We start from the raw sequence: 16,633 nt of genomic DNA on the forward strand, positions 1-16,633 counted from the left end.
CTCTTTTCCCTCAGATCGGAATTTTTTCTAACAATATATAACATTAAAAAAATTGTATAAAAAAAATAAAATGTAATGATTATGTACATGTACCTCATTAAGAAAATTTTCTATCCAGCAGGTAATGAATTCAAATTTTACATGTTTTACTCATGCATGTAAGTATAATATACGAACTAGAACAGATAGCGATTAACTTACGTGCATGCAGGTATACCTATTACTGTGTCTATATAGAGATAAATATTATACGTTACAGGCAAATAAAAGGTAGACTGACCAATGACACAAAACATAGATAAATATTTATCTACACTTTATTCTTCCTCATGTAACACATGGGACCTATTCAACAACTTAATCACATGTTTAAAACATCGTTAGCTGTAATTAATTGTTTTGAAATACCAACATAGACAATAAAATAATGGAACTAAGATATTACAGAATTTTACGCATCTGTTTCATATTTGGATATTTTACTTAAAAGGACGTTAATGGTAATCTAACAACCAAGCTCTATGCTAAACGTGATGACTAACTATTCTATCGTCAACTTCCCTTGCTTATGCAGCAATATACCTTAATCACCTGCATACGGAGTATATATACTCAACAAAAAAGAAACGCATATTCAGATTAAATGTGATAATCTAAGTTTTCAGTTTAAATCTTAATTTTTAAAAGTGATTTTAGAGTGTGTTGTGATAAAAATCAAACAAGTCCTATGTTCGAAATTGACAATTTTAGTTGATGTCATTGACGTCGCCTCCAAATTCTAGAGGCATACGTCTCAACCTATCCATATGTCCTTTCCGACCTCTCAGCGCTAGTAGATTTCCAATGAACGGACGTCGTGCACGAATACCAGCTCCTCTCAGTCTCTTGCGAACAATTTGTGCACTTTATGCTGATTTCTGCAGTTTGTACATCAGTTCTGAGTCGATTGCACAGGTGCTGAAGGAGGATCTGACGGTCCTGTCTGGGTGTGGTAACCCGCAGACGGCCAGTTCTTGGTCTGTCATCCGTGTTTCTAGCTGGTGGAGACGTGCCTTCAACTGCTGCAAAGCCGATTGATGTACATCAAAAGCAGTTGCAACTTCCAGTTGCGTAGCTCCGGTTTGTATCATTGTTAGGGCCGTGTTGCGTTCATGTTTGTTTAGGCGTGACATTGCAGCATCAACATTACAATCAAAGCAAAAATATGGGTTTAATAGGAGTGTTTATTGTTTCTCTAAATCCCAAATTCATTGAAAATAGACCCCCGATTTACGAAAAATCATGCAAAACACTTTTTTCATAAACATGATTAATCAAGGGAAATGACTCCACAATTTGGGTTTAAAAGCCCATGTTATACTTTAAATAGGTCACAGGTATCCAATGATTAAAAAGATAATAGTTCCATGTACTTTTTCAAAATTTCTTTGATGAGTTAAACAATATGCGTTTCTTGTTGAGTATATGTCAGTTGATTCGATGCGCAAGAGCATGTTCTACGTAACTATAAACAATTTCTAAAACGAGGTAAATTATTGACAAACAAGTGATGTAACAAGAATTTCAGATGTCTCGTTTAAGTTCGTCATTTCCCGAGTTCTATGGTCTAGACACAATGACCTTGTCAGCAAATTTGTAAAAAAAAAAAAAATCAGTAAAAAATTTGTCATTGAGTCAAATGCTGACTGACGTTTTTCACACTAATTGTTAGTCCATTATTTGTGCACTGAATACTCGATATTGCGATTACTTAACTTAACGGAACTCTTTTGCTATTAACAAACTAGTCTGATTAAAAAATGTGTGGTTTTGATAAAAGTCGATCATTTTGCAGAATTTATGGACAGATACTAAAAAATCTTGTTGGAATGACATTTTTATAACAATTGTGAACCAGCCTAATTTATTTTTACACACTAAAATTTACGGATTTTTTCAATTTTGATCATGCGTAATAAATTTTCATTGAAAAGTCACATTTTAATGCTGACAAAATAATCCATAGCACCTGATTTGACCACCTCTGATGTTTTGGAGTTCAATTCGTGGCAATACATTGTGCTTTCGGCATAATTTGTCAAATTGTTTGATGTCACTTTTTAACTTGAATACTGTTGACCCAGCTTTCGCGAGATATATTTTATTCTCCGCAAAAGAGCGATTAAATTAGATGCCAATATCACATATATTAAATGATGTCCTCCAGACGGGTATACACATAACTATTAAGTGATAAAAATGTTTATAAAATGTACCACACAATTCAATATCAAAGTCCATAAAACAATACAAAATAATCCATCTCCGAAACAGTTTCATGAGAGATTTTTTTGTGTGGAGGTCTGTTATTTCTATGTAAAATGCATGAATATAATTATACACATCTGCTACGTACTTTACCCACAGGATAGATGTTTAGAGAATTGAAATTAACCTTTACAAAAAAAATTTCCTTAATTAGTTTCAGCTTTCAATGTCCTTGATGTGAGTAGATTTTTAAAAAAAATGCCACATAATTTTCGCTATTTCTGAAATATCTCCCCTTGAAAGAGGACATGGCTCCTCATTTGAAGAAATTCAAAGAAGAAGGTATGGTTTTAGCTTTATTGCGCCCAAAAAATGTAATGACATCAAAAAGTTTTGAAACTGGCTTAAATATTAGTTAAATAAATGACTCTGATAAATCAGGAAAGAATATGGCATGAAGGTTTACACACTCAATATACGTCATTAATGTGAAGCATTTCTCTATTTTCAACAGAAAAAGCCTCAAAATGGCACATTTCAAGGGTAATTTTCCATTAGAAAACAGTGTCCACAGCCGTCGCCCACGTTACTTTTTTGATATTTTGTGCAAAATTCAATTACAAATCACATATCTCAAGATCTTTGTGGGCGATGCCTGTGGACAATGTTATCTGAAAGAAAATTCCATTGAAAATTGGTGTCTTCTGCAACATTTTAAGAAAATACGGGAAAATGCACATGTTTATGACGTCATAATTAGCATTCAAAACACATGTCAGAAAAATGACTTGTATGATTTTTCTGCATTAAATTTCAATTATTTAAAAAGCATGAGTTTTCAACTTTTACACCAGTTTCATTTTTAGAAAATCACAGGGCAAAATTTGTATGGAAACCATACCTTCTTCTTCCCATCAACAAAAATGCTTTCTGCATGTTTGGTTGAGTGTTGGCTCAGTAGCTTTAGAGAAAAATCCGAAAATGTGGGGGAAAAATCACAGAACAACAAGCACGCAGACAGACAGACATATTACAGACAAAATGTGATTAGAAAAATTCACTAGTGCTTTCAGCTTAGTTGATTTAAAAAGGGAAGAAAAAACTTAGTCGAAAAGACCACAAATTTTATAAACACCATGTCACAGGGTTGCATAAAAAGTCGCCCACTTGGCGCAATGGTTAGAGCGTCTGCTCTAGAGTCACGAAGTAAGGAGTTGATAATTACGTCGCAGATTCGAATCCACTGTAGGACAAGGAGGCCGGTCTTTCGGATGAGACCGTTTAAACCAAGGTCCCGTGTCGCAATAGGTCTCGAAAAAGATCCCCCATGCTCAATGGCCTAAGTGCCGAGAATACGACAAACTTTACAGCTCTCCACTGGCAAATGGTGACGTCTGAAACATTCTCGAGAGGGACGTTAAACAATAGACAATCATCTTTTCTGCTAAACAAGGAGAACAACTGAATATTACTTATTGTTTAACGTCCCTCTCGAGAACTTTTCATTCACAAGGAGACGCCACATCCTAACGGTGGAGAGCTGCACATTTTGACTACTACTCGGCCAGTGAGCGAAGAGGAATCTATTTCGTGCCAACATCTACTGCGACATGTAACCTGGATTCAAAGGACCAATCTCTATACGTCCTCTGGTCGGATTTGAACCCGCGACAGAAGGATCAACTCCTTACTTTGAGACTCTAGAGCAAAGGTTTTAACCATCGCATCAAGCGGCTGAATGTTCGTAAATTTAGCAATCTTTATACCTTTGAAGAATCTTTGAACCGAAATCTCATGAATCTTTTGAATGAGCAACCATCCTTGTGTGCAGCCCTATTGAATTAATGATCAGTATGCTCCTTCGCTGGTACGTTCCTAACCCCCAAAACAAGGTAAACTAACTAATTTTATATAAAAACATAATTATAGTAAAGATCGGAGAGCACTCGAAGATTCAACTATGCTATTCTCATGAGACTTGAAAAAAAATCCTCTTCTACATGTACCGCCGGTCGATCTAGCGACTCTAGAATCGGTAATTCAACTATTGCAGGCAGAGAAAAAATGTAGGCTCATCCGCTTGCACAATAGCTACATAAAGGAAGTTACAAGGGCTAGAAAGACGAAAACAACATCGTTTATAAGATGTGTTTTTTAAAATTTATTAACAAGTTTGAACTTAGTTCATATTAAAGTCTGTGAGACAATGCTCACTAGTAATACCCCCGCTCTAATGTGAATTTAATGCTTACAGACGCAGGTACAAGTTGATATCGATATCGTAAAAAATGAATCCCATCATATAGCAATCTTTAACGAAGAGCGTGCTAAAGTATCTGCCTTGAATGATTGATAACGAAATGCGATAAAAAAGTGGTATTAACATAGGCAATGATGAACAGGGATTTGACAGAAGATTTATACCAAATGAATTCACCAGATGAAATTGTTGCAACCACGACTATAATTACGTCCACGCATGTCAAAAGAAACAGTATGCTAAAATTAAAAGCATCAACAAACTTAAGAATAGTTGCTGAGGAAACTGTGACATATAATTTGTTACGTACAGACAGACACACAAGAGTAAGAAATAGGATTATCCTAATTCCTTCGGAGCAGGGGTATAAGTAGTGAAGAATACATATTTTAACATTGGTCTTCTGTGACGCATAACGAAAAAATTGATCTATCTATTGTGGATGTCTAGGTATGGGACTCAGCAGAAATTGATATAACAAGCGTTTCTCAGTTGAGATCAAATTTAAGATGTTTTTCACATTTTGACCTTTCGTCTCTGTGTTTTTCAATTGGAACAGATAAAAACAGGCAATTAGCTTCCTCACATGTTTCCCTTCGAAGACCCTCGGGGTTCATTGATGGCCATCTATCACAATTAGAGTCACTCGGCTTAAAGTCTGAGGATGATTGGGACATACATTCATTGTTATTTTTCCCTCCCTGGAGAAGTCTATTGCTTGACAAATCTAAAGGTTTCTCCTTTTCAACAAAACTGGTCATGGTATAAGAATGGCGGGAACCCTTCCTCCACGTGGACATAATGGCCGACCTAGAATACACATACCGCTCTCTGTGACAGAGAGAGTATTTATACCAAGCCTTGCGGATTTCAAGCAACACCTAAGAAAACAAAAAAAAATATTAATTCATTTAACATTCAAGAAATAGATATTACTCTTTACGAAACTGTTTTTGTTGATCCTCGTAGGACACAATTTTGGTATAACTTTAGGGTTTATTGCATTTAAACGAAACTGTGAATTTTGCTATAAAATTCTTAAAAATCTTTAAATGTGATTTGAAACAAACATGACTCTAGATAGTTGATAATAAAATAGTAATGATATTAAATATATGCTCCAAATTCCGTACCTTTCATATCTTAAATTTGTACAAGTATACTTAGTTCAACATAAGTAAAATATCTATGATGAAAGATATTTAATATTTTTATTTAAACTCTCCGTGTACAAATTTTTTAATGTATAAAAATGCATAAACAAAAAACTGTATCATATTGAACATTCTACCATTTGGACACATTATTGTAAAACCAGAAATTCATAAATAAATTGAAAACCAGTAATGATATTCAAAAAGAATTTCCGAGTACCGAAAACCATAGGTGATTAGAAAGACCTATAATACTGTGATCATAATAAACATCTATTTGTTTACGATGGTTTCATCAATTTTCGTTGCCATTAATTTTCGTGGGTTTTGTAAAACAGACGTATTCGAGGATACGTAATTTCGTGGACTAAAACATTGTCTATACAAATCAATAACATATTCCGCAATTCAATGAACATTTAATTTCGTGGATCTCCTCAACAACGAAATCCTCGAAAATTGTTGCTCGACGAATATTGAAGAAACCACAGTATTTGTTATTTTAGAATTAATTATAAACAGGTAAGTTGCACTCACTTCTTCGTTAAGAAAACAGAATAAAACAGCCAGTATAAAGCCCTGAAAGAGAGACATTAAAAATAAAATAGTTTCTACTTGTATTTTTTCTGCAAATTAAAGTTTTGAGTTGAAAGAGTAAAACTCATTTACATTATGAACCTAAAATTGGTACAAGTAAAAGAAAATATTGAATGATTCAAATTCATCCTTTACATGTAATTATTCTAAAACATATAAACTAAGTTGAATAATAATTAAAAATCAATTTTCTCATTTTGAACGTCTATTAGAGTGTTTTACAAGAATGATTATATTTACAGTTACTTCTCTTGTAACAATTCTTCTAAAAAGATAGTAGTAAAGCAAACGAAACAACATAAGGAAAATGCATTGGAACAGTTATTGATATGTCAAACCTCGTTATCTCAAACTAGATGGAACCCAGAAAAAACTTATCCGAGGACAGGAAATATCCAGGGTTTCATACATTAAGAATTAGTGGTTTGGACTTCCACTTATTGTCGAATTACCCATTGTATTGGAGATATCAAAGTTCGACTGTATTTCATTTGATGAAATACAATTCTAGCCTTGACGAATACTTACCTGGAAGGAGTTATAGAACATTTCTACATACAGGTACGGGATATCTCGTTCAACATCGATATCATTCCCAGAAAGGAAAGAAAAGACTATGTAACAGACCCCAAACAACGGAATCAAAACCACAATAAACTTGGCCATCTTCCTACAAGTGAAGAGAGGCATAAATTTAAAATAAAATACATGTATTCTGACAAAAGTCCTTTGAAACCATACAAACGTGGAGCGGAGCAAACACGAAGTTTTTTAATATCTCTGAGATTTCGAGCCACGAGTATGACTGTTCGACACAAGATGCTCACTTATCCTGATTCCTCCTTTGATGTCACATGTACATGTATCAGGGAACTTCGTTTGCTCTGCTCCCAATTTTAAAGCGTTTTTGATAGTGTTTACTGTTTGTTACACGTACGTGTTTATCAGTGCATGTATATCCATATTTCATTCATGAGAAGACGTGATTATTATATTTCTTGAATTCATCATTATATCCACTCTAGCACATTTGTTTAGCTTGACTTACCGCACCTTCCTCGCCCCGGTAACGCGTTGATTTTTCTGTACTCTGATGAATAAGACTTTTACAATGTCAAGAAAAAATATGAAGTTTATCTGAAAAATATAGAATAAAAAATGTCATTTTGACACACAAAAAACTATAAACTGAGTTGTTATGTTCAGTTAAGTACTTTAATGTGAATTTTGTTTCAGGGGGCATAGAGAAGAATTAACTCTCAAAATGGTTATTTCAGGCTTGTAAATTACATTAATGCAAACTCAGCTGATAAAATTGTCTTACACTTTTTTAAAAAAAAATCACTCTTTATGTCCTTTTCATTTGACAAAAATAAGAAATTATAAATTGAATTAGAGAAATTGCATTGCACATACTATGTAGATTGTAAAAAGGGGTCCACGTAAAATCCAGAGGTACTCCGGGGATGGATTTGTGTTCCAGCAGCTGCAAAAAGTCTATTTGATCAATTACAAAATAAATCTATATAAACCAAAACATATTTTTCAAGGTTTTATATTTTTCATTAATACTGATAATTAAAAAAGTTCTTTAATATTGCAGTGAATTAAACTTTTGCAGAAAGTTGTCCAAGGTAGCTGACGAAAATTTTGTGATCAATGGTTTTATTTTTAATAAGAACCAAAACTATAGTCTTTCTTTATAGTTATTGAAATTAATCTGTTGAAATATGATGGGACATGACCAAATACTTAACTCACTAAATAAGAAGGGAACATCCATATACTTATAACTTTTAGTAATGCATATTAATTTTTGGCCAAACTTACAAAAAATCCTCGAGTTTAGCTCTGACGATAATCCAAGGTATAACAAATGTAAGGGGACCCACTGAAAAGAATAAAAACAAAATAGTCATTTGACCATCAATGGGTGCATCTAATAACGATTTCAGGTTAAAAACCTCCGTAGGTTGATGATACATGTAACATGATAAAATAAATTCACATAAACAAAATCCATAATGCATTTACACTTCTTATGTTCATTTTTTAAAATCATATGAGTGAGCATACTTCTTATTTTTCATAGGGAAACGTTATCATTTGCATATTCGTAAGACTTTTTTAAAGTTCCATTTTTAACTTACACCATCCAAATACGACGTACAGTTGTACGCCATGCTTTTCCGTGAACATGGTTTTATAAACCATCATGTACAAATATAAAGCTTCCATAAAAATCCACATGGCGCAGGCGGAAATGGTGTACACAAACAGCGTGAAAAGGAGCTTACATTCCCAGTGCTGGAAAACAAGAAAATGGTGATAATTTTTATGTGTCTCCAGCTATGTTTTTTTTTTTAATTTTAACTAATCAATATAAACACTTCGTAATGGTTTTTCTTCCAAAAGTCTTCAACTACGGATTAAACCTTTAAAAGTTAAACTATCAACATAATTGTTTAAAAGCCCATTCAAACAATAAAAAATTGGATCAGAGACAAGGACCTCTAAAACATCAGTGGTGGGATCATGTACCAAGGAGGAGTGAGCATCCCCTGCCGACCGGTCACACCGCCGTGTGCTTCTTGTCATGTTCGGGAAAAAGATCTAAATCGTTTTATAAATATACTACTATTCCATACGTACTTACTGTTTCGCCCTCCCTGAACCTTAGGACGCCACTAACTTCTTCTAGATCTTTTTTAAAACCCAATCCGTCAACAAACAGAGTTTCCTTTAGAAAGGACAGGAATGCCCTTAAAATAAAGGCAATGAAGAGATTGATGTGTAGAGTGTTACTCTTGGATGAAAGTTTCCTGAAAAGTAATTAATATGAATTTGTTTATCAATAATTTTCCTGATAATTTATGATTGTCTTATTATGAAATAAACATTCCAATTAATTTACCTTTCATAAAGTTTTCGGAAATGATATATCATTAACAGGTATATGCATGTTTTCAACATGATCACCAGAATAAGTTTTTCTTTTAAATAGAATCTATAAATTAATGTAAAAAGATTACCACAGACAAACAGAAACGCAATCATATCTCTGTTTTCATGACATGCATAATTCAGAGAAAAATTTGCCTGTTGTTGCGTTTTCTAGAAACTCATTTTCACACATTGCATGCTAATTAAATTTAAAAAAAGTTCAAGCATACTTTAACATTGATATTTTGAAATGAGAAAGAATAAACGTAAATGCTTTATATTCAATGTTTGTTGTTTTGTTTTTCTTCATTTTTTTAATATAATGATGAAAAAGAGGAATTATATATACAGAGGCAAATGACTGAAGCTTTTATATTTAATATTCTTCCTCCCTTTCATAATTGTCATATGTCAAAGACTAATTTAGAGACAAAAAATTAAAATTCATTCACCTGTTTCTTGTTTCATTTACAAGGCATCTAATGAACAAACCGTGAAATTATTTATGTACAGTGCTGTTCGTCTTACAAATTTATCCAAATGAAGAGGTGATAAATGAACATAAGATTGAATTGATGGAGAATATAATATTTTTACCTGCAGCATAACATAATAAACACAGCGACCACCAGTGAACAGAGGGACACTCCATACCCGATGTTATACATCAGTCTGATTCGTGCTAGATGGTCCTGTAACGTCAAATCAAATAATATCATCCCAAATGTTAAATAAAATGAAATTATATTACCTATTTACAGGTGAAATAAAAAGAGAAAAATGCCATATATGGAAATAACAAATAATACACAAGCTCAAAGTCCACTGAATAAAACAAAATTAGAGCAGAGCAAACATGGATCTCCAAAAGATCAGAGATGGGATCAGGTGCCATGGAGGAGTGAGCATCCTCTGCTGACCGGTCACACCCGCCATGTGCTCATTTTTATGATCAAACTAATGGAAAAGTCCGTCGATAATTCAATGCAAATATGTTGGGACCTAACATTAGTATGAAAAGCGTCAGTCAGCATTTTATCCAGAAATCAGTCCAAAAAATCAAAGAATACAAATTGCGAGCATCTCAAACTTATGTAAACCTAATACAAGCAAAACGCAAAAACTGATAAGGTCACATAAAGTTATTTAATTTGATCTTAATCAGGGACGACCTGATTAGTCTGACTGTATAAAAGTAATCTATAAGATATTAAATACGAACTTAAAACAAATTGCATTTAAACGATCAAAGCATTTTTTTAAATGCTGACGAACGAAATACTTCAAAGCCCTGTAATGTCTAAGTTATTTGTCACTGTATGCTACAGTTTATAAATTTATCACAGTTAGAAAATGAGAAGTTCCTGTGCAGCTATTCAGATGAGAGACACAGTGGATGTCGATGATGAAGAAAACTGAATACCATTAGTGCTATAGTTTAGTTCCGTCTTTTATCAATATCGATGGTGAACATCAAAGAATGAAATAGACATTTTAAATTTTGGTGTGTTTTTCTTTTCCCTTTTCGGATATATCGAGTACATTGGAAAAATTATTAAATACAAAAAAAATCAAATGGTATTCGGAGATAAAAAAAAATATAAGAAAAAATAGTACATACATAGACACATATTATTCAGATAAAATGCTTCGTTAGACATCGCCGGATGAAATTTAAAAATATGTATTTAGGATATATGAGTGAAACAAAGAAAACTAAACCTACCAGTAGATCATTAGGATAATCATCTTTGTTTTCCTTCACACAGTCGCTGAAGTCTGTCCAGCTGACATTACGTTTTGGTGGGATGTACCACGTGCCATTCTCTAGACACTGTCTTTTGGCAAAACCTGTCAAGTACATTTTGTAAATGCAAAATCAAAGAGATATTGGAAACTTTCTCTTTTAAAATATGTTATTTCATATGATCAAAATGTCGACGTTTTACATGTCCTTACACATAAGTCTTTTCATTTGACTGAAATAATTAACAAATTAAAAGCCATAAAATAACATTATAAAGAGGGAAATTAAAATATCATCATTGTTCGTGTTCCGTGTTTTTAAAACAAAGCAATGTAAAAAAAAATATCATAAACTAAAACCTTTCAAAAATGCTTAAGTATAATTATGGAGAACACTGAAATATTATCTGCTGATAGGAATAATTAGTCACGTGTTGTGCATTGAGACCAATAATTGGAGATAAAACATTCATGTAACAAGGCCAAAGAGTATTTCTCATAAAAAGTCCAAACATTTCCAAGTAGTAACATCTATTTTTTCATTATAAGATATATAACTAGTAATAAACTCTTTGACTAATGACAAATGAATTTAGGATATTGCTGTTACTGAATCTAAGTATATAATGAGTCTACATAATTAAGATAACTAACTTAAAAAAAATCAAATATCAAAAAGTTACAAATTCCTAAAAGCTTTATTGTAATTCCCAGCTGTTTATTGATCTTTTGTTTTCCCCTCAACCCTTAACTTACTGATTTATTGAACGGATAAATCTGTTGTAAATTTAATCATAAACTTAATGCTTATTCTAAGTGCATATTAAGGTCGTATGCAACGTAATTTGAACTATATTGAGTTCTTGAAGTTGAAGAGTTCCACTAAATGAAGGACCTATGTGCATACATTTAATGTCTTTTAAAGTCTATATATCTGAAATCTATGTTTCGTAATTTTTGTACATTTTCTTTGAATAACGCAAAATGTTTCGTAATTTTATAACTTTTTAAATCCCTGGTAATGCATGCTGAATTTTTGCCTTAGAACACGTAATAGTATTATAAGTTTAAATTTACAATATCTTAGAAAATTATCAGCAGATAAGGTAGCTTGCGTATGTCCTCAAATGAGAGGTTTCATATGATTACAATGTCATTAAAGGGTATTAGACATTTTTACTGAATTTTTCTTCATAGAAATATAGGAGGAACTGTTAATAACGATGTACAATAAGTGCCTATGGAAATTCAATGAGATTGTCGGAAGATAGTCGGTTAAAAAAAAACTGTACGCTAATAATGACTCAATTTACATATATTACCCTTGTTTTGTTGGCGTTTAAGTGATACAGTCCATGAAGTCATTGACCTTACTCCTGGGGACTGTTGTTTATATTCTAGATTTCCTTCATTGCATGTCATCCCTCTATTTGATATTTTATGAATCTGAACACACAATCTTTGAAGAATGGTAATGAAAAAGCACAAACTTAACTTTCGGAATACTGCTCAGAGAATTAAAACAAAACAAATCTGTGATAAATTGAAATTGTTAAAATCAATAAGAACATTCTATTCACCTATTTCGAAGTATATTTTATACCACACCACTTTATTTCGCTTCCTAAAACCAAGAATAAATTTCATCTTTTGTGGATGAAAAAGGGGGTCGACTTTTCCTCACTTTACTTTTATTATCTTTTTAACCTTAATAATACTTAAAGTTACCTTTCTGCTGAAAACAAAACCAAGAATACAATGGTTTAAAAAAAATGGCAAAAAATTATAAAAAATCAAATAATCTTATTAGTGTTCTGACAACTTCCATGACATTTTTGATCGAACATCTCACTATCGTGTTCAAACATAATTTGGCAGACTTCTGACAAATGAGTTGATATTTAGGACTTTTAACATTTGAAATACTAGTAAGCACTTTGTAAATGCTATGATCTTTGTTATGACATTGTTTGCATACAAAACATTGTGAAGCGTAGAATGACTGAAATTTTCCAGCCTCATCGATATACATGTACATTTATGTGAACTGTTTTTAACAAATGTTTTGATGAGAGGGCTTTAACGACTGTGAGCAGTCCTGGTAGGAATGTTTACTCCTTGAGCACACCTGATTCAACTTTTGATGATGCCAGATTCCTGTTTTTTTTTTGTTTGCTCTTTTTCACAATTTTTCCCTAATATAATTTATGAAATTAGAATACTTAATGTTTCTACATTGTTCATAAAGAACCACTGATATACACAGAACGATGGTTGATACCTACCGTCTGTATTCAGGCCTTCTATGTAGGAGGGACAATGCTTCCTGGCTACAGTTCCCGCTAGAGTTGCTTCCCAGCACATAATTTGATCCCAAATAGGCTCACAGTATAGACCTATTGGATCAAAAATATGTCAAATAACGAATATGAAAAATTTCAAGGTGAGCGATACACTTAAAACTTGTGCTAGGAGCAATATAAATTGATTATTGACAACATTCTATGCAGTAAAGGCATATTAAACAAATCTTGTAAAAAGGATGTATATGAATAAGCATTTCTCAATGAAAGCTGCTAGCTACTTGTAAACCAATATTTAGCATGTAGTTTTCAGACTGATGTTGAAATTTATGAACATTTTAACACAGAAACCCACTAATATTTTGTTTTTATTCGAATGCTTAAAACTAAAATGGATCCAACAGGTATATGTTAGCTGCTTAAATCAGAGACACATACTTACTGAAATACTGTTTATCAATGGTACACAATTGTAAGGAGTACAGTTGTAACGATTTGTAATCCTCCTCCATTTTTTGTATTTAAATACGTTAAACAAATGTTAAAGAGAATAGAGAATTCAATCACATGCACTCAGTGGTTAAACATAACCTGGTCATAGAGACTACAAATTCCCATCCATCGATTTTCCTCTATTCTAAGACAATAAAATAACCAGATGATATCCATTTACAGTAATGTGACCGAGCAGCTTATTTTCCCTTTCTGAACGGGAAGCTATCAATGTCAAACATTTATATTTATGATGTGCGACTGCCTATACCATATAATTGCTACACGACAAGCTAGCATATCTTTTTAAAATTATCATTGGGATGAAAATGGTCATGATAGTTTAGGGCATTACACATTATCATATTAATGCCATAATGAATGTCGTTTTGTAATTATTTTACTTTTAAATTTGTACTTTGTGTTTATAATTTAAAAAACAAAGACAAGAAATAATCACAAAATGATTTTGAAGTAGAAATATAAATTCATTCGGTTTGTCTGTTTTATGGTTACTGTTAGGAATATTGGTTACATTACATATACATGTAGGCATGTAATATTGTAAATTTTCACATTGTAAATGATCTAAAATGAAAATTGGAGTGAAACTGTGGAGCAATTGTAAAGTATACATTGTACTTATCGAATTATTTCTATAAAAACCTCATGATGATTTTTTTTTTACGTTTTTTAAGATTAATTTGTGAAATCGGGGTCTCCATAAGCTGTATAAAAATTCTCATGATATCAGTTAACGTAGGAAGACTGTGATACAGTATGAATTCCTTCAAAATGTGCATATATTGTCCTCGTCAAAAATGCTGCACAGTTATTGAGAATTCATATCATTTGTAAAGAATTCAAATCATTTAGACATTGAACCTTCCAGGAAAGTTGAAACTAACAATGTTACACTTAGAGCCCTCCTTTTTACAACATAAGCCAACACGTACTTGTAACGGACTGATTGAGGCATTGATTTTTGATTTTTTACATTACGTTTTCCTGATCAAGACAAGCGGTTGTGACTGGTTGGCGAGGGATAATCACTCAACCATGGCACCTGATCCCATTTCTGATGCTTTTGGAGGTCCATGTTTGCCCTGCTCCCCATTTGTATTGTTTAAATGTAATTTGAGATTAAAATTGTTGTCTCTATATTTCGTTATACTATACCTGACTGTTTGTATTGTTAGAAAAGACGATGCTTTTTCAAAGTATTTAATAGAAAATTGTTTCTAACAAATGAACTTACTGTTGGATGAAATATTATAGTTCTCTATGATGTCTCTACAGTTACTGTTAGCCTTCTCCAATTCTTGTACTTGCTCGTACTCTTCATTTGAATCCTGTAAAAATAAATCATTAGTGTAAAATTCACAAAAAAAGCTTGCTGCTTGATTTATGTTTTTTTTTCACTATGAATAAAATGTCCATGTATCTAATAAGATACAATATTTAAATATAAACAGTAGATGGAACGTACATTTGTAAGAAACGTAAATACACGATACGATCTCCACGTCTTATCCATTCTCATTCATTGTCTTATATTAGAACTGTTCATGTATAATCTCCTCTAAATTACTCCTTTATTTAGGTGTGAATAACAAACTGAAGCCGTATAAGGAGGGCACGACAGCTTCAATTCTCTTCTCTAAACACCAAGACACAATGATGACAAGAAGACACATGACTAGGTCCCTATTACTCACTTTACTGTCATGCTTGAAATTGTTGGACAGAGAGATATCTGCATATTACACATTTTATTTCAATAAAGTTTTTATCATAAACATTATTTAGGCAAAATCCCTGACACTAAGGTACAGTTATACATGAATGGAAATAGGCATAAAGAAATCGAAATATCCGATAGAAACACTCATTAACCCATCTATAAAATAATGGTTGTTTGACCCTCACCCGATGCAGGGTAAAATTATTTGGTCGGTAGGTAAGTTGGAAAATATTTTTTAAAGAAAATTTCAACATGTAGTTCTCGACGGAGTATGAGGAATAAGAAAAAAAAATCTTTTACAAAAGTTTTCATTCGGGTCATGAGAGGGCATCCAAACAATTTTTAAAGATGTCCCAAAATACATCATTCGTTTTTATTCTAAGTTCTAACTTGTGCTAATATAATCTATTTCGAAAATCGATGTTTTAAATACGTAGGATATGATGCAAGTTGACGTTTTGGCAGTTTTTAATGAGTTTTTGTTTTCTGTGCATGAGAAAAAACACACGGCGAGTATGTTCAGTCGACAGGGGAAGCTTCGTACTGATTGTCTTTTACTTTAGATATAAGACTGTGTTAATTACCAAGAAATGCATGCATAAGATGACAAAAAATAGCAAGCCTTCTAAATCGAACCTTAAAAGAATTTCATGAAAATTTTATAGCATTGCCAAAGTTTATAGTAAACATAGAAAAGTGCTTCTGAATATCGATTGGCTCTTCATAATGGATTTTCTAGCAAGTTTGTCCACGTTTAAAATATTTAAATTTTATGAAATCAGCATGATGGACAAACAACAATTAAATTCATTTAATGTGTTCTTCTCCTGCAATAGAAAATGTAAATTTAGAAAAAAAAAATTCTTGCACAAATTAATTGCATGAAGCTAATTATAATGAACATCAATCTTTTTTAATGCTTATTAAATTTGATTTTAATGACAAATTAATGTGTTCCAGACATCAACGTTTATTTTGAAAATGACAAACTGGGCTCAAGACGTAAACATTTGAACCCCAATTTGAAATATTAATTAAAAGTAGGCTACGTCTCGCACATACAGGATCTTCGATGATTTGTAGTTAGATATGATTTTTATCCAACGAATTTTGTGTTGTTTTTTTTTATATATAAAAACACACAACG

The 16,633-nt window shown here is 32.3% G+C and overlaps 1 protein-coding gene across 3 annotated transcripts in view; it reads right to left on the reverse strand.

Moving 5' to 3' along the window:
• Positions 1–4,384: 4,384 nt before the first annotated feature.
• Positions 4,385–16,633, reverse strand: part of LOC134232604 (secretin receptor-like) — a 54,336-nt gene continuing 42,087 nt past the window's right edge. The window contains exons 1-13 of one of the 3 annotated variants that reach the window (XM_062714612.1): positions 15,232–15,411; positions 15,001–15,094; positions 13,233–13,343; positions 10,928–11,052; positions 9,799–9,893; positions 8,915–9,080; positions 8,409–8,565; positions 8,089–8,149; positions 7,675–7,744; positions 7,307–7,395; positions 6,787–6,928; positions 6,199–6,240; positions 4,385–5,388 (exon numbers count right to left, since the gene is read on the reverse strand). In XM_062714612.1, the coding sequence (XP_062570596.1) occupies positions 4,996–5,388; positions 6,199–6,240; positions 6,787–6,928; positions 7,307–7,395; positions 7,675–7,744; positions 8,089–8,149; positions 8,409–8,565; positions 8,915–9,080; positions 9,799–9,893; positions 10,928–11,052; positions 13,233–13,343; positions 15,001–15,094; positions 15,232–15,285 (1,599 nt within the window). In that variant the 5' untranslated portion in view covers positions 15,286–15,411 and the 3' untranslated portion in view covers positions 4,385–4,995. Of the gene's footprint in view, positions 5,389–6,198; positions 6,241–6,786; positions 6,929–7,306; positions 7,396–7,674; positions 7,745–8,088; positions 8,150–8,408; positions 8,566–8,914; positions 9,081–9,798; positions 9,894–10,927; positions 11,053–13,232; positions 13,344–13,692; positions 13,910–15,000; positions 15,095–15,231; positions 15,412–16,633 lie in introns of those variants that run through there. The other 2 variants (XM_062714605.1, XM_062714619.1) reach the window with 2 other exon arrangements.

This window comes from Saccostrea cucullata, unplaced genomic scaffold (assembly GCF_032062105.1).
Source record: "Saccostrea cucullata isolate Sc308-1 unplaced genomic scaffold, CSIRO_AGI_Scuc_v1 ctg596, whole genome shotgun sequence".
Classification (NCBI taxonomy): Eukaryota; Metazoa; Mollusca; class Bivalvia; order Ostreida; family Ostreidae; genus Saccostrea; species Saccostrea cuccullata.